General features: G+C 33.3%; 1 protein-coding gene across 1 annotated transcript; it reads right to left on the bottom strand.

Annotated features, from left to right (window-relative positions):
- Positions 1-5482: 5482 nt before the first annotated feature.
- On the bottom strand, positions 5483-6210 carry LOC133198763 (interferon alpha-inducible protein 27-like protein 2B). Its single transcript, XM_061334764.1, has 2 exons — positions 6106-6210; positions 5483-5938 (listed from the first exon to the last, which is right to left on the bottom strand). The coding sequence occupies exons 1-2, from the start codon at positions 6173-6175 to the stop codon at positions 5661-5663; spliced, it is 348 nt and encodes a 115-aa protein (XP_061190748.1). The 5' UTR covers positions 6176-6210; the 3' UTR covers positions 5483-5660.
- Positions 6211-19944: the final 13734 nt, after the last annotated feature.

The raw sequence follows: 19944 nt of genomic DNA, 5'->3' as shown, positions 1-19944 counted from the left end.
CTTGGAGACTTTCTTGGAAATCATTGGATGTTTTGTTCATTTCATGGAGTTCCCTTTCTATGTACTGTACTTTTGCCGATAAACTCATGAATTTTTCGAACATTTCATCAACTCTTTGTAGTTTACTTTCTATGTTCGAAATTTTTTGTTCAAAATTTGTGTTTATTTGATTGAATCTTAGGTTCATAGTATTCCCCATGGATTTCATCAGGTTGTACAACTTTTCTATAGTGACTTCTCCACTTTCATATTGCTCTTGTAGTGTATCGCCATATAGTACCGACCTACATTCACCAATAATGTTCGACGTGTCCGACTCCATGTTTGTTTATACTGTTCACTCATGCATCACAGATTCACCTAACTTTTACCTGTGCTATTTATAGGACGGAATGGTAATCGTGTCTTCGTGCCTTTTATTGTTCACCGAATTGTTCAATTTTAGATCAGAAATATTAAAATAATACACAATATTTCGCCATTTAACTGCTCTATACTGTTTGTAAACACCTTAAATACCTTCTTTACGTATGTCCTGACTGTATTAATGCACTTTTTTGGATGAAATCTTGAATTTTTTTTCTCTTTGAAATGAAGCGGTGTTTCTCCAAACTCACGCATGCGTGTGAGGAAATGTGATATCATGCTACGGCTGTGTTATTTTCAAGCGCTATTTTATTTAAAAAGTCATAACGATAAATTAACTGAAGCCGGTGAGATTTGAAATTTCTTTATAAACGATAACATGCTGAAAGTCCACAGTGCTAAAAAAAAAGACAGTATATATTACACCCGACAGACCAGACGTATTTAATAACGGTCCGGATTTCTTTCTTTACAACTGGTTATAAACTTTAAATTAAATATGTAACATTGTAAATATATAGCGTTTGGTAGTTTAGTAGTAGTGCTAGTTGTTTTTTGTTTCTCCATCTCCTTTGTTTTTATGATTTCTTAACTTGCATTCTTTGTCCTGAGTTGATAATTTTTAATTGTTTGTCTTTTGGTCTTTTGTCATTTTAGTTATATATATATATATATATATATATATATATATATATATATATATATATATATATATATATATATATATATATTACTATTCTCAGCTTCCGCAGGGATCTCGAATTCTTTGACTAAAGAATACAATAACGACATTCTAATCTATGTTTGCCTAATCATATTTATGATAAATTAATATGAAATATACCGAGGGGGAGGGGAGTATTGTTATTTAAGTTACTTTTCTGTTTTAAATTTATTAACCTTATTGCATTATTCTTATAGATTATTTGATGATATCTTATTTAGAAATTTATTTATGTCATAATGCATAATTTTATCGATAAATAGAAATTATGTCAGAAAGACACTACCTATAAAAAAATGATAATTGTGCATCCAGACTAGCCGAGTCTTCCGAACTTTAGAGAGATACTACATGATCAAAAACAATTAAAAAAAAAATAAGTTATCAATGTAAATAATATAAACGTCAATATAAAATATTTTAAAAAGATTCAACCAGATATTCAATATTATTATTTTTATTATTATTATATTTTAAAAATGCATATATATTATGAACACAAACTTTGTAGTGTACCTGTTTTTGGAGCTCTTCCAGTGTCAGTTCCGCCTTCTATTCCTTCGATTAACTCATCAGAGATCATTGATAATGCCTATTAATAACTAATGCAAATTATTATTATTATTTTTTTTTTTTTTACAAAACTTCTCTGATATTAAAGAATACTCAGGAAGAGAGGTATATCAATCAATATATCGTACATCAAGTTCCCATGGTTTGAAAAACACTTCAGGCGGTGGGCCTCCACCAGTTGTCCTCGTCTGACGTTTCCGTTGGGCTTCCTTGTTTTTACACTTGCCCTAGCGTCTTTCCATTTTTTCTTTGATTTCTTCAACCTCTCTTTCGCAGCATGTAACTGAGGCGGAATTAATTCTGTGGAAAAAAGGTTTATTATGTGTGTTTTTCTGTTTGATAAAAGGATGCATATTTTAAATCTCCATTTCTTGATGGGAGGGTGGGAGTAGCAAACTCACCCAGTGACTCAGTATACAATATTTACTTACAAACTTCCGTTTCTAACAAAATATTTATTAAGGATTCATTTTGTCACTATCTCTTATATAAGGTTTTTACATTCCTCCATTTACGTACGGTATTTGAGTTTTTATAAATTGAAACCTTAAGTATATTGTAAAATGACATATTTTCTCACGCTACTTCTTGAAACGCCCGACTAAATTTTGGCGTAAGCCCCGGAAGTACACCCAAGTTAGGTCTTAAATTTACGACTTGATGAAACGGGTCCCTGGTTATACAGAATGATATAGTTTGTGTTCCTTTTTCGATATCAACCAATCAAAGGCTAGAATACAGACATAATTGAATTATAATTATTGAAAAAATAATTCTACCGTGTTTTTGTTATAAGGTTGGCATGTTTAACGTCAAGGTACCCCATTTTAATCGCATTTTCGCAAGGACAAACACTTAATAGATCTTAATTGTTTTTAAAATATACTAGATGAAATCCCGCGCAAGTGCGGGTAATTGAATTTATATCACTACCGACAGAAAATATATTGTAGTTTCTACTGACAGCCTACAGGCTTAGAAAGAAATACTTTGTTCAAAATCCCGCATGTGCATCTCCCCCCCCCCCCCCCGCCCCTTTGTATAAACCTGAAAAAATAACGATTTCATTAATTGATGTTCATTGTGAAACCTGTTATACTATGTTATGGATATTGTACTTCAGATGCTCTTATTTCATTTCCGTCAAGGATAAAAGCAGCGAATATGCACATTTTACTGATAAATTGATTGTTTTGTTTTTTTTGTGGGGGGGGGGGGGGGTGTAAAAATTCACAGGTACTTGGGTCATGGTTTATAAAAATGTATGTACCTTATTGATATGTAAAAATGTACTTTACCTTTTTTACATGTCAATAAGGTACATACACAGTTTATAAACCAAGACGCAAGTACCTGTGTAAAAATTAGCTTTTAACGCCCTATGAATAGGCCGAGTATTTCATACAAAAGACTGTGTTCAGAAAAAAACTGAAATGTATTGATTAAAGCACAAAATTTTACAGCTTTAATTGAATTTGAGCAATATCTTATACATTAATTTTCTCTTTTCATGTAAGCAATTTTATTACGAAGTAGAAATTGTACTTCGAGTTCGTTGCCACGATGCTCTCAGTGAGGAATATATTACACATTTTACCGATAAATTTATTATGAATACCTACTATATGTATGTAATAGTCTTTCGATATATAAATATATTCACAACTTATAGTGTTATCAATGATTTACCATTATTTCATTGACCATTCATGCATAAGCTTTTTTTTATGTTCCTGCAGCTATAATCGTGTCGTTTTTCTTTTTAACATCGGGCTCTATGATGTTCTAGAAGCTTCCGTCAATATTAAGATCGGTAAATGACAAAAATAATTTGCACATTTCCCTTTTTAATCGGTTATCACAACTTATTTCTTTTATGTCATTTAAATCAAGTTTTGATTGAATAATTTAGTGATGACGTTTTATGAAATAAATAAACGATTGCTTGTTGTCAGTTTCATTGAAAATTGCCAGAAACGTAGATCTGCCAACCGGAAACGCCACCGTACTCATGTTTTTTTCCTATTTCATGGCTGTTTATAGAAAATAAAAGTAGACTTTTAATTTAATGTACGATACTTACAATGCAAGTGAAATCTAAATATAGTTTACGGACATCATATTGCATCTAGTGTATTCTTAGAGGAGTAGGTAAAAACTCTGGTACATCCGTTTCGGAGTTTATTTGCAAAATTTATTAATTTATAAGTATAGATATTAAGGGAGTATTCCTTAATTAGAAAAGTGCTGCCACTTTCTTTAAATCGAAAGTATGACTTAATAAATATCTAAAATACTTGGTAAAGGTCACACATTTTTCATTATTAGCCCAATTACTTGAAAAAAGATGGACGCACTTGGCGTGCGATCTGCAGGAATCATGTGTACGAAACATTTATGGTATAAATGTCCAAGATTTGGTCGGCTGATCAGAAGTGGACAGACTTTATCAAGTTATGCACATAGGAAAATGTTTAGATTTACATTCAAATATAGCTTGCAAATTTAAAATATTTTAATCCACTTTATCTTAATAGTTACGATAACAGAGTAACACTTCCTATATATAATGAATCTCCTATATAATGAACACCTTAGTAACAAGATAATAGGGTATGATATATGAAATGAAGTTTCAGTAGGTTTGAAAAATTGCTTTCGCTCCCTGTGCAACTGAACCAAAATTTATCTCTTAAAACATTTATATATAAAATAAAATTCAACTGATAAACGACATGATTGTATAAAAAAAAATGATATGCTCCATGCGAAAGATAAAAGTGAGGAGCCATTAGATAAAGGACCGAAAGATACAAGTGAGGAGCCATTAGATAAAGGACCGAAAGATACAAGTGAGGAGCCATTAGATGATAAAGGACCGAAAGATACAAGTGAGGAGCCATTAGATAAAGGACCAAAAGATACAAGTGAGGAGCCATTAGATACTCTGTGGACTGGACTCATAACATCTCTACACGAACCCTTTGGAATTTAAAATGACAAAGAAGCAACGCATTTACACATTGGTATTTTTTTTTTGGAAAAAGTTCTTTTTTATAATCTCTGGGTCTTCTCTCCATTTTTTTTACAAATGTTTGTTCGTTTCTTTGAATACAAATGCACACAGATGTCTTTTTAAAATAATGGAGAGATGACCCAGAGAAAGCAAATTTTTAGAAAAACGTGTTTAAAAATGTAACATTTTGTACCAAATGACCCATCTAGCCATGTTTCAAGTTATTTTTTTAGGAATTCATAACACACTGTAGGGAAAATATTTTCCTTTCCTATTTCATAGGAACATAATACATGAAATGGATGTTAAAATTTAAATTTAAAGTTCAATGAAGTTTTTTTTTACTTTTCAAGTGCGCCCTGATTTCTGCCGAACGTCAACCAAAAGCGCCCTCGTTTTTTTTTAACCAGTAAAATGCGAATTCTATTTATAGCAGTAGCACTTTCCAGAAAGCACAAAATATGCAGAAAAATTAATCACTTCAATTTTCGATTGAACTAGGGTACATTGTGTATGCTTTTGCGATATTGAAATTTGATTTTGACCTCCATGCAGTACATATTATATGCATTTATCACGTGACTGTCCAATGATGGGACCATCTTAATTCAATACAGAGTGGGGTATTCTATGTTATTTCAATAAGTATTCAAGTCATGTGATAATAGAACAGCATAACAAAAATAAATTCATTTTAAAAATGTCCCGTTTTTTGCACTTCTACTTTCCGTTGATTTCTCTATAGTACGCCTTAACAGTGGCTGCGTTAAGCTACAACATCAAACAAACGAAAAAATATTGTGCAATTCATAAGCAATTTATTTTTATGCTCAACAACTACATACACAAAACAGGATAGAGATGGACAAATTTAATATGCTAAACGGGATAACTTAAAACGTCAAGAATAGAAGCGTTTTTTTAAATCACATTTACAATTCGTAGATTTTCAAATTAGACTTAATACAAGGGTTTTTTTTTTTATAACATTCCTCCTGATGTACAAAAAGCAAATGCCTTCCCAACAGCGGTGAGTACGGATCCCGATATCCCGCCTGTTGCCACAGATTGCAAATAAGAAACCATTCCACCCCCGACAACACCCCCACCACTAGCTACTGCCGAAGCCGACATCATTTTTGCAGCAATGGATCCTGCTGCTATCCCAGAAGATGTGAATCCAAGGAGCGGAAGCACTGCCAATGCAACGCTTCCTACACCAAGAACCCCAGTCATGCAAATAAACAGGGGATTTATTCCTGTAAAGAACCATTATAGTTTGAACTTCATTGTGAAGGGATAAGTGATCGGGCAGCTGACTAGCTGTATACAATAAGGAAAGCTCGCCTCTTTCCAAGTTATGAAATTGCAGAAGATTCAACATATTTTTAGAAGTAAAGTTCATGTTATTAAATGGTAAATATACCTCCAGCAAGGGGACAATTTGACAACAAAAGTATCACAGCACAAAGGGCCTGAAACTCTTTGCCTTTCATATTCCTCTGAAAGAAGAAAAATAAAATCCTATAAATGTGATCAGAACTTGATCCATGTTTTATATTTTTAAGCCACTCACTTGGGAGACTTATTGGTATCCTTCACAAGGCCAGACCTTTTCTAATAGTTTTTTTTTTCTAAATGTATTGAGGAAAAATATTAACCGGATGAGGTGTTAAAAAGTTACGTATTTGTTTGTTTGCAACGATTCCCCACTCTCTACCATCGGCTCATACATTCACCTCTGTCGTTGGCTCGCGTATATCACAGTGATGAACTCGAGAAAAAGTGCGTTTGTTTATCATAATTAAATGTCTGCACTAATGTTTCTCTTTTAAGGTAGATATTTACTAAATATATCTAGAACTATTAGTTTAATTTGAAATAATCATTGGAATGTCATGTTTTTACGATATGTCAAAAATCTTGACGTGAGCCCATCGCAGAGGTGTCTGAGAGAGGAATGAACGACAAGTCTGTGAGGGAGATTGACGATTTCCTTCGAGAATTGTCACTGATAATGGGGCCCCACCATTTAACGATAAAATACGGTAAATATATAACTGAAACATATTAACACTACACCGACAGGAATCTTTTTCTTTCCAGCACTTATTGTTCAACCTTGCATGGTCACGGTTCTCTATACATTGTAATAGGACAAAACACATTTTCCAATGCGCCACGTTTGCAGGATTTTGAAAAAAAAATATTTTAAAAATAAATGTTGAGAAATCAAAATTCCTTGAAAAATATTGAGAGCATTTGCTAATAAATCATACTAAGGGGCTTTATCTTATATAAAAAAAAATTTATATAATTTTGAGTAAAATTGCTATTTCTCGGTGAATAAAATCAGAAAAAAATGATGAAATTTGAAAAATATTTTTTTCTGCCTGGTCCTTGTGGGAGATGGTTGGTGATGTCATTGGTGATGTCATGTAGATGAGCAGTAAGGTTTCAGAATTTTCATTTTCACCCTGGGGGTCAAATGGGGGTCGAAAAATTACGTTTTTATGCAAAAAGCCCCTGGTTCCCTAAACTCTTACATTTTACACGGTAGCCTAATCATCTTTTGGAAGATGGTTGGTGCATGGTGTCATGTAGATGTGCAGTAAGGTTTCGGTATTTTCATTTTTCACCCTTGGGGTCAAATAGGGGTCGAAAAATTTAGTTTTATATGCAAAAAGCCCCTGGTTCCCTGAACTCCTCTTACATTTTACACAGTAGCCTAAGCATCTTTTGGGGGGTGGTTGGTGGTGTCCTGAAGATGTGCAGTTAGGTTTCAATTTTTATTTTCACCCTGGGGGGTCAAATGGGGGTCGAAAAATTACGTTTTTTTATGCAAAAAGCCCCTAGTTCCCTGAACTCTTCTTACATTTTTACACAGTAGCATAAACATCTTTTGGGAGATGGTTGGTGGTGTCATGTAGATGTGCAGTAAGGTATCGGAATTTTCATTTTCACCCTAGGGGTCAAATGGGGGTCGAAAAATTACGTTTTTTATGCAAAAAGCACCTGGTTCCCTGAACTCTTCTTACATTTTACACAGTAGCCTAAGCATCTTTTGGGAGGTGGTTGGTGGTGTCCTGCAGTTGTGCAATAAGGTTTCGGAATGTTCATTTTCACCCTATGGGGTCAAATGGGGGTCGAAAAATGATGTTTTTATACAAAAAGACCCTGGTTCCCAGAAGTCCTCCTACATTTTACACAACAGCTAATCATCTTTTGGATTGATTATGATTGAATTTTATTGTTTAATCCCGAGTCGGCAATATCTCAGCAATATTTCGGTGACCTAATTAAGTGTATATTCCCACATGAATTTTGACACAAATTTAAGAAAAGTGAGGTCAATTTAAAAAAATGTTGATGCAGCTGAATAGCTCTCATTAGTATGTATCAGCATATGAAGTTTGATTTAAATATCTTAAATGATTTCTTTAAAACTGAGCTAAACACTAATTTAAGAAAAGTGAGGTCAAGGTCAAAGGAAAGGTCAAGGTCAAAAAATGTTGATTCAGTTGAATAGCTAACATCAGTATGTATCAACATATGAAGTTTGATTACACTTTCTTGAATGGTATCTTTAAAACTGAGCTAAACACTAACTTAAGAAAAGTGAGGTCAAGGTCAAAGGAAATGTCAATGTCAAAAAATGTTGATGCAGTTGAATAGCTCTCATTAGTATGTATCAGCATATGAAGTTTGATAAAAATATCTTGAATGATTTCATTAAAACTTAGCTAAACACTAATTTAAGAAAAGTGAGGTCAAGGTCAAAGGAAAGGTCAAGGTCAAAAAATGTGGATGCAGTTACACAGCTCTCATCAATATCTATCGATAGTTTCTTTGAAACTGAGCTTTAAACAGAACTAAACGCAAAGCATGACAGAAAGACAGGCGGAAGGATGAAAGGACGGAAGACGGACATGACAGACACTATATGCACCAGCCATATTCATGGCGGGGCATAAAAACAAGGTAAAAAATTTTGTTTGCATGCACCCTTTCTCCATATCACCTTTCCATGTTCCAAGATAGGAGTTTTAATGTCAAAAGGTTCTTAAGTCATGGTTTGGAGGTGTTTTTCTCAATTTGACCTTGAATAAAGAAAGGAGTCAAGGTCAAAATTTTAGTGCAGTGCATCTTTTGTAAATGTTTTTTTTTATGTTACAAATTTGAAATCCTAATGTCAAAGGGTTCTCAGGTTATAGCCATGACTATATTTGTATGTAAAGATTGACCTTGACCTAATCAAAAGGTCAAGGTAAAAAATGTTTGATGGCCTCAACCCCAATTCCATACCACCTCTCCATGTTTCAAGTTTGAAGTCTTAATGTCAAAGGGTTGTCAAGTTAAGGTTCGGACAAAATTTGATTGAAGAAGAAAACTGACGAAAACAATATGTAGACTAGTATAGTCTACTTGTTGCATCAAATCTGTAGGAGGAGTAGTTTTGAAAGAACAAATTTGTTTCCACATTATGTAATGAAACTTTCACATAAGATTAAACTTTTTTTGCCTAGTGGTTCTTGAGAAGGAATTTTTTTCTTATACAGTAAAGCAATCTTATAGCGAAACAAGCCTATAATGAATTGACACTAAAGTCTTACAGCAAAGCGATTTTCATTCCCCTTAACTTTAAAATATATTGTAAACTTAATGGATATAAGCAATTACACTTATAACAAAGCAAAATCGTCCGCCCCAAGCACTTTGTTATAAGTGTGTTTTACTGTACATTCCCATTTTACAAAACTTTGATCCCCTATTGTGGCCGCACCCTACCCCTGAAGGTCATGATTTGGACAAAGTTGAATTTACACTAAGTAATGAAGTTTCACATAATTTTTAACTTTTCTGGCCCAGTGGTTCTTCTTCAGAAGATTTTTGAAATAACATTAAATTTTCACTCATTCTTATCTCCCCTTAAAGAAGGTTTGGCCCTTCATGTGAACAATTGTTTTACACAAGAAAGAATATTTTGCATGAGAAATAAAACTCTTTGTGTTTCTAAATATTTCATCACACCTCTAGTGTGTTTCTTCTCATTTTAACTAAGATAATGATGATTATGCAAGAAGGTTTGTACAGGCCTTTGTATGATTATTATACCCTGAGGGGTATGTTTACCTGTCTTCAACAAGTCAGGTGATTGTTCACAGTGAGTACTTTTCAAGCATAATTGATCGAGTTCATTTCTGCCTACTAAAAATACTGATCTTGAGCAAATTAATAGGAGTTCCATATGAAATTTGTAATAAACCATGTTAAAAGACTTCTGGCTGTGTCCTTTTGTAATTATAGATATAGAACAAAGACAAGATAGTGAGTAAACTTATTTTTTTTCTGAGAGGGATAACATTCTTGCTGCAGTATGAATTAGTGTAAAATCCTAAAAAGTCATCAATTAAAAAAAAATGTCTTATAATTCCACTTTGACTCAAGTAGATGAGAGAGAGAGAGAGAGAGAGAGAGAGAGAGAAAACTCCAGGTATATAGCCCCATGCAAAATATATATCTGTGATAGCAAATTCTCAGGAGACATTTTTGAAAAGCAATTTTCCTTCATGCATTGTTTTCAGAAAACTCAAAGCTGAAAATTTAAACTTTATTCCCATGTCAACATAGTGCAACTTTTATCTATATTGATAAAAATGTACATTAAAAAAAGTATGATTAAATAGCTAAATCAAAGTGTTTTGAATAGCAAAACCAAGCTATACCAGTATAGCTTATTCAACTACAGCACTTAATCAATTTTAAGAGATTGTGCAAGACCTGTTTTAATTCTTAATCATTCTTAAAATATTTATATCAACATTCCTGATTCAAGGGAAAGCTAGGCATATGACCAAAAAAAAGTCCATGATCTATTGTTTTAATAAAGACACAGGTATGTTGTGGGAAGATCAGTAAATAATGATGACAAGTGGGAAACGACTAGGTTAATATTCACAAATTTTAGGAGTTTTCAACATTTAAGACCATGCAGACATAACTCCTTCCCCTTTTCCCCCTTCCCAGCCCCAGGCTTGTTTATTTATACAAATTATTTATAACTTGTTTTGGTATAAAATAAATTGTGAATAATACAAAAATGTACATGTACACAAATTATAATGGCGGGTCTTTGAATGATTTTCATTTTCTAATTCTAGGAGGGTGGACTGACCCTAGGGGGGCCTGAATAAAATGTCAAGCAGATTATCACTAACACACTTTTGACGCAGGTCATATTGTGATCATTTCCAGTTTTAGGATGAGGATGAGATCAAGGGGTCATAACCTTTATACCATTTAATGCATAATGACTCAAGGGACAATATTATATATGGTTAAGGGGAGAGTTTTCAACCATTTTCAAGATACAATGTATATGATCATTTGAAGTTTTAGGGGTTGGGAATGACCTCTGGGGGGTCATGACCCCATATATCCTATTTAGTGTGTTATAATACAACGATGACTTCGGGGCTTTTGATCTAATGAAAGCTATTTTATTATTTCCGGTTCCAAAGATCGAGTGGAATGACCCCAGGGACTTGCCTCATTGTATAATTTGTATAATTGTGGCATTCCAATGATTTTTTTTTACCCTTTTCCACCTATAGGCCCTTAACCATTTTCATTTCCGATTATTTTACCCCGTTCTAGTCGCCCGTGTGGCGCAGTGGTTAGAACGTCTGCTCTAGAGTCGTGGAGTAGGGAGTTGATCCTTAAGTCGCGGGTTCGAATCCACTGCGGGACGTGGAGACCAGTTCTTCGGATGAGACTGTATAAACCGAGGTCCCGTGTTGCAATAGTTGTTGGCACAAAAAAGATCCCTCACTGCTCAATAGCCCTAAGTGTCGACCATAGGATAAAATTTGCAGCCCTCCACCGGCAAGTGGTGGCGTCTCCATATGAGTGAAAAATTCTCGAGAAGGACGTTAAACAACAAACAAACCCCGTTCTATATACTAAAACGTTTAAAATAATACATTCATAATGTACTTATCGCCTGTTATAGGTACTGTTAACTTGATAGAATAATAAATCCATTTAAAACACACTAAATATTAATAATCCCAGTGGTAATAATATGATGTACATACACCGTGTGCAAAACAATAACGATAACGGTAAAAGTAGTGCTCACTGTGTGACGTAATTCCACGCACGAGTCTAGAAATTTTCCAAAAAGTTGTACATTTGTAAAATTTATATTATAATTACATACAATTTTTTTTCATAAGTTGGTGTTATCTATTCTAAATATGACAGGAGTTTCAAGTTACACAGGCTGCGGTATATTCTTTACAATATGCTTTTAATTTTATTTAAATGATAATCAACTTCTAATAAATGATATTGAAAATGCTTTGACGAAACCTATCCTTTAGAGGTTCTACCTTAAAATGATATTAAGTAAAGAGTAATTTTCACGTTCATGGACACCACAAAAGTAAATAATTGTCATTAAAACTCTTTTTGCTATTCTTATATTAAAATATTTAGATTTATAATCGTATTTTATCAAACATGGGATATTTATTTTCATTTTCTCTCAGCAAATACATAAAAAATTCTCTGGCATTACATTTATACCTACATAGTTAGTTATGAGCTTTATCGATTTTTCATCCTTTTATAAATTCTTTATATATATTTATCTTATTTAAACTTTATGTTAGATAAAAGGTAAACGAAGTCAATTTACTTATATAACAGCTTAAAAATATTTTTTTTTCTGTACATCCTACTCGAAAAAAATCGTTGATCTTGTATATACGACTAGAAACAAACATGGATGCAAGATCTTGAGTAGTGCACGTTACTTATATCATACAAATAGGAGATTAAGTGTGTTACGCATGGCTTTTATTTATAGCTTATTGCGTATCTCAAAAAACAAGATATACCAGTACAGCCTTAAACAAAAACAAACGAAGTTTCCGGTAATTAAAAATCAAGCAGATTTCGTCATGGTAAATGAACAATAAACTGCAAGGGTCCACATACAAAAGTTACGTGTATGTTACGAAATGCGAACGATAGTATTATCCTCCCGCCTACACATTTGAATGATTTTTCATATTTATATAGATATTAACAATATGAATTTTCATAAAACAATACTTATCAGGGAAAACAAAGAGAGATAACTCTATAATTCTGCTAAAACTTGTATTTTCACAATAAAAGTCAACGGAAAAAGAAAAATATCCCCCCCCCTTTCACTGAAACAAAAATTCCTTTTTACAGGTCAAATGGATTATTATTTCACAAATTCATACCAAAGTTATTTCTGTTTCACGGAGGGGGGACATATATTACAGAAGAAAAAAAAAAACAGTAAAAAATGGTCTTTTTTTTTTTTTTTACCAGGTATTGCAAATTTAAAAAATGTACTTAATTAATCTCATACTTTGAATTTTACATATTTTAACATGCAGAAAGATTTAAAGGTTAATTTTTCCATTTCCGTGCCGATTTTCAATTTTGGTGATGTTTAGTGGCCGATTTCAATTGATAAAATTTTCTTCCTTTTTAATGAAAAGAATTATATAAAAAAAAAGGAATTAACTATTTGACGCTGGTTTTGAAATATTTAATCAATTACTTATGAAGTCTTCTTTGCAGTCGAATGTACCGACATCGTTTTGACGTTTCTCTATGAAACCTACTTTGAATCTGATAATACAAAAGATTTACACAAAAAGGTATGAATCAAGTAGTTTTAATACTACAACTGAAAATATTTTTTCCTTAATTTGTTAATTTTTTTTATAAATTATGTAAAAATAGATGCTTTAAAAGAGTAAATAAGCTTTATTTTACTGAAGTATTGCGCAATATTTACATTTCCAAATATTTTTTCTTAAGATTCTTTGCAAATTAGAATGCTGTTCATTTTCTCATGAACTACCTTGGATGAGCATGAATATCTCCATTGTTACGTCATAATACCGTACTTGACGTCAAAACTATAGTGCAAACTGTTTTGCTTTAAAAATGACACTTGAATGGTGAAATTTGTGGTAACTCATCAGAAAAATAATGTAAATATAACGCGCTTCATGATAAATATGCCGGCGTGAAGCGTTGTAGTTCATGTACCTCATGAATCTTCAAAAATTAAATTCATTTCTTAATATTTACATTTCCAGTAAATTTCCCTTATGATTCTGTACAAAATAGATTACAGTTCATTTTCTCATGAACTACCATGGATGAGCATGAATATCTCCATTGTTACGTCATAATACTTACTTGACGTCAAAACTATAGTGCAAACTGTTTTGCTTTAAAAATGACAATTGAATGGCGTTATTTGTGGCAAATCATCAGAAAAAATAATGTAAATATAAGAAATGCATTTAATTTTGAAAATTAAACGCGCTTCGTAAAATATGCCGGCGTGAAGCGTCGTAGTTCATGTCCTCATGAATCTTCAAAAATGAAATTCATTTCTTAAATAAAGACAGTTAATAGCAAAATGGCAGTAAATATGAAAAATCATTGTCAAAAGAAACATGCAGGATATGCGGATGAACTAAAAGGCGTGCAAAAAAGTAATGTCATAGGTAACATTCTTGTCGTGCGGCGATAGACTAAACATTCGTTGTATTTATCTTAATATTAAAAGAAAAATATAATATTGTAACGGGAACCAGTTTGTCTATGGCCGCAAAGTGTACTCAATCTGCCCCAAAGTATGCAAAATTATCTTTAAACTCTACTAAGTAATACTAAGGAACAGACCAAGCCCACTAACTATGTAAAGGTACAATAACTGGTCCTGTTTTATTCAACCCAGGTTCTGAGATTCCTAGATTATGATCAACACCTTGAAATAAGAAGAAAGTTTAAATTTCAACAACTAAGTAGCTTTGAAATAGTAATGTGAATATCTAAAATGACTTCTGATATGTTCAAAGTACTATCTGTCAACCAATGAAGAGTCAGGATACAAAATAAGTTCGGAATGACAGCCAATATGGAGGTAAATTTAACTTGAGCACATGTGAAAACAAATAAAGTTACAAATATGGGACTTTGAACATCAGGGGTAACTATCGGAAAATGTATAAAGGTAATTTAAGGCACTAAATATGCTAATAAAGACAAATTAAATATTCAATAAAAACCGAAACCGTCACAATATAATTGAATGAAATTTTTAAGTCAAAACAAATAAAACAAAGCTTGAAAGGGATATAAATATATTAAACTGTGTTAGTAAATTTCAATACTTAAAATGTTATTGCAGTTGTGACATAACTTCTGGATATATATATATATATTATGAAGTCCATCATTTATTTGCTCGTAAACATTAACTTAAGATTTTGTATAATTGAAGGATTGAGAATATGTTTTACAGTAAAATTAAAAACAGTAGAATGGGGAGGTAGTGGTGACAATATATCATGAATGTGTGTTATATAAAGTAATTGAATGTTATTGAAAAAGTAATTGAAATTACATGGTATTTTTTCAGTGTAATTAATTAAATTACAAGTAATTGAAAAAAAATGTTCAATTACAAATTACTTCCAATTACTTCAAAAAATGTAATTAATTACGGTCAATTACAATTACTTTTTCAATTACTCCATCCCTGCTTAGAATATAATTATAGTGTAACACGATGTATCTTGATCAAGATAAGATGCATGTTTCGCAGCAACTATCTTCCTTAAGCGTTGCTGCACTGTTGTCTCTGAAAATCACGAATCTCATAAGAAGCCTGCCGAAAATAATTTTTAAAAATATGAATTTTATTAAAAGGAAATGGAGGGTTATTGTTGCATGGCAGTGTGTGTTAACAGGTTAAATTTACAAGTACAGCGGTATACATTTATGTACAAATGCAGCATGCATCGACATTTTTCAGGTAGCTCAACTTGCCAAATTGACAGTAGTGTATTTGGTCACATTTTTCTTCTCATAACGTTTACAGTAATTAATAATTTTCTTCTGAAGTTCTTTCCTAATTTTGGGCAACCAAATTTTGCATTCGGACAAGTCAAAGTTTGAGATCACTTGCCCGAAGGGCAAGTGAATCTGAAAGTTAATGTCTATCCCTGGAATGTCGTTGTTATTGAATTATAAGATTATTCATGTAAGTTCAATTCATTTAACTGGTTAAGTTTTTTGAATAAGCATAGAAATTTAAAATGCAAACAATGCAACTGTGTCCAGTCCCCTTTAATTTCAAAACAGGGTCGCATAAGGTCAGTCAAACGTGATGTAAACAAATCGATCGATTCGTCAATACTAGATTGCGACTCCCACGAGGTTTTTGGAGGCTTGATACAACATCTTCAGAATTCTCAATAGAAGCTGACCGGGCTTGATAAAACATGTCCTGGTTCCAGACGAATTGCGAAGACAACTGATTTTCACTATATCACCATGCACAGTTAAATTACAAATTTTATTTCTTTTGATTTCAATCTAATATGAAGAGGCGCATGATTAGAATACATACTAAAATTTGCAACAACGAACTGATCATTTTGTGAAAATACATCATTGGTAGTTATGACAATCTACAACACTCATGCCCTTTGGTCTCCTTGGTCCAACAAATGTATAATTATCTTTGTCCATACCCAAGTTATGACGCCCATTTAAAATTCTTAGTCCTGTTCTTTTATATAAAGAAAATAGTCTGTTACCGAAATTATTGACGACCATATCAGGGTTCTTTCTACTTTGAATATGTGTATCTAAACCATAAAATAAAATTCACTTATATCTTTCAAACATCATCATGAAATATATCATGCACTATGAAATTCTGCGTTTGCTGTTCTTGCACTAGTGTCACCAATCAACATGACTTTCCCAAAATTCATATAATCAACAATTTGGTTTTCGAGATCATTAAATATATATCACAATCATGAGTTTGGTAGAAGGTTGACCTGCTTGGTGGTATATATACACAGGCTAAATACATATCTTCAGAGCTTTGTAATAAACATTTTTATCAAGCTTAAGCCACATTTTATAGTGTCATAGGTATTTTCAAGAAAAGATACATATTGCTTATATTTTTATGAATTAGAATAACGCAACCACTTCCTTATTTTGATTTTGACAAGTTTCGGGTAAAAACAAAGCTATAAATCCTTCAACGTGAATAGAAAACTCCTTTTTCAATCCAGCATTCCATTAGAAGGATGATGTCATTCGAGGGAATATAGCATCGAAAATTGTTATCACTAAATTTAGAAGAAAACCCTCCGTTTATGTTCCAGCTGGTAATTTTCAAAAAATCATTTTCAGATTGCCCCTGGGTCTACCTCCTCAATTTCCAACACCCTGCGTAAGTATCTCCACGGGCTCGTCATCTTCGTGTTCATCTCTGCCAGCCTCAGTGTCCCTCGTCTCTCCTTTGTACAGTTCACCATCGATGTAAAGTTTGTCGTATTTCATCACTGCTCGTCTATTTTTTCATAACGCCATCTGCAGAACGGGCATTGAGCCTCTCGACAATTTCTCTGGGGAATTGTTCCCGTACACTGTAGTTTGTATTTTTAAGTTTGTATGCAGATGTCCTGACACTTTCCCTGATCCTGAAGTTGGAGAATTTAACAACAATAGGTCTTGTTTTGTTGTTGAGATATCTTCTGATCCTGTGAGCACGCTCAATGTTCGCCTTCATTCCAAAGATATTCAGTTGCGCTTCACAGAATTCATTGATGAGGTTTGTACAGTTCTTCTTGCCATTTCCACGGTACCCTGCCAGTCCAAAAAAGAGCAAATTGTCCTCATACTTCTTACCTGCAGATCTGTAATTTTGCCTTGTAATTGTTCATTCACTAACTTAGAACATAACCCACTTATTCAGCCAATTCCTAATTTTTTGTCGCCTTTCTGAATACTTATTTTTTTTTTTTTTGCACACATTTCAGCACATACAGAAAAATACAATTGTCGTTATGTATATCAGAGACCCGCGTTGTCTCGATTTAAAGTTCTTTTTTCGTCAGGGGGGGGGGGGGACTAGGGTTAGTCCTCGCTCTCTCACAACTCGACGGATAAGGGTAAGTCCAAGTACACTTTTTTTCTGATTATGGGATAGCTTCGCACCCAACCGATAGATTTAGTGTTTGTACTCGCACACTATTCAACTGATTAGGGCTAGTCTCTCTCCCAACAATATAATTAGGTTAGTTGTTGCACATTTTTCGAGCGATTAGGGTTTGTCTCGCACTCATCCCAAAGATAAGGGTTAGCCTCCCGACCACTCAAGAAAATAGGGCTTGTAGTAGAATTAAATTTTGGTGTATTTCAGTGAACCTATCACGCGATCAAATATTTAATATTCCTTTTTATTTATCTATAAACCATCGGACCTTGGCGTGGCGCGGCATTGCAATTTGGGGCAAAAGTACTATGATGTCATAAACGTCGATTGGTTAATTTTCCGCACCATCGGACTTTGGCGTGTCAAACCATCGGGGTTTGGCGCAGACCATGGGACTTTGGCGTTACCATCGGACTTTGCATGGAGTCCCATCGCACTTTGGAGTCCTACAGAAAGAAGGGGCGGCCAATTCAGGCATAACACGATTATGACACAATCATTGAAGGAGTTTATTTTTGAATCATTGATTTGATTGGCTGGGGTTCTGTTCTAAGTCAGTAAGGTCATATTAAGCGAAATCTTCGTCATAAAGAATGAACTCCGCTCCGCCCATTCTTCATAACGAAGATTTCTCATAACATGGATCTTACTATTACTACAATTCCTTAATTTCCTTCACCGTTTCCTCAACATCGCATTTAAGGCACATCTGAGATTTCTTGATTTCCCCCATCGAGTTCCCCAAGTTACCGTTAAACTTCTCCAGATTACCGACTCTAGTCTGGATATTTTCAGTGCGATTGCATAAAAAAGTCAAATCTTCACTTATTTTGTCGATTTTCGAGAGTTTGGTGTCAAGGTCGTTGATTCGAATCATGAGTTGATCTACCCGTGCAGGCTGCAGTGTTCGAATAATAATTTATGAATGTGCCTCTCTCAACGTGCCCGCCATTAATTGACCACCCTTCCTGTTTTGGCTGACTTACTGCCCGGTTTAGGTGTGAAACCGTCTGAAGATAATCGTATCCTCCGACATATTGTGACACACTGCTATCCTAATGCCACCAAAACAAGATTTATCACGGTTAAGTGCACAAAAATCTTCTCTCAAAATTTCTGACCGACCATTTTCTAACGCATGCGCTGTATAATTAAAACATTTTTGTGACGTCCTTCTTTTTTTTCTACATTACTAATCATGGCTTTGCTGTTCTTGAGCAGAAGATTTTTTTTTCAAGAGGATTCCTATATATTCTTATGCAAACCTTTGACCCTCTGTTGTGCCTCCCCCATCCCCTGGGGGTCATAATTTGAACAAACTTGCTTGTACATTCCTAATGGCTTAGTTGTTCTTGAGAAGAGTTTAAAGATATTTCTTATGTATCGTGTATGATCAGACTCTTACAAGAGATATACAGGTTTTCCTTTTACTCTGTCTGAGATAATGACTGGAATGATTATTAAGACGGCTAAGGGTATACTACACAGTATATAATTTGTCTCTTATATATAGGGACGGGAACTGGGTAAGGTACTACTTGCATCGTGTTTCTCCATAAGAGCCCCATTGATTGTCTCAAACTTCTTCAGATTTCCTACACCCAGAACTTAACATCAATTCATTATAGGATAGTCCGATACTTGTCACTGGTGTTTATATTTTTTATACTTTTATTTTGCTCTTACCCTTAAGGTTTTCCATCCCTAATTGGACAAAATTCTCTTTCCTTAATTGTCCATCACTGTACACAATACACTGATATTAATATAAAGCATTTTACAGTAAAATAGGATTTACCAAGAGAAAGTTTCAAAAATGTAATTAACTGGGAAGTAATTAATTAACAAAGATTGTATTGAAATCTTGGGGACAAGCGACTTAAAAAAAAAAAATAAAAGTTCAAATAATATCAATAAATATTGTCGTGGAAAGATGCATTGAATTATAAGAAATAGAATGACAATTGAAAACGATTTTTTTACGAGATAAGTTTTTTTTTAAATTTATCTTTTTAATGAAATAAATAAAAAACAGGGATTTAACTCTTACCAAAATTCAAGGTCATAACTTAGGATACATCCCTACCTTACATGCTAATAGTAATGATTGGGAATTATGTCTAAATATACTGAGTATTCAACACCTACACATGTAATGTAATCAATTTCATTGAAACT

Source organism: Saccostrea echinata, unplaced genomic scaffold (assembly GCF_033153115.1).
Source record: "Saccostrea echinata isolate AGI-Se365-2 ecotype Australia unplaced genomic scaffold, CSIRO_AGI_Sech_v1 ptg000033l, whole genome shotgun sequence".
Taxonomy (NCBI): Eukaryota; Metazoa; Mollusca; class Bivalvia; order Ostreida; family Ostreidae; genus Saccostrea; species Saccostrea echinata.
The sequence above is the reverse complement of the archived record's forward strand: the minus strand, read 5'-3'. Positions and strand labels throughout refer to the sequence as shown.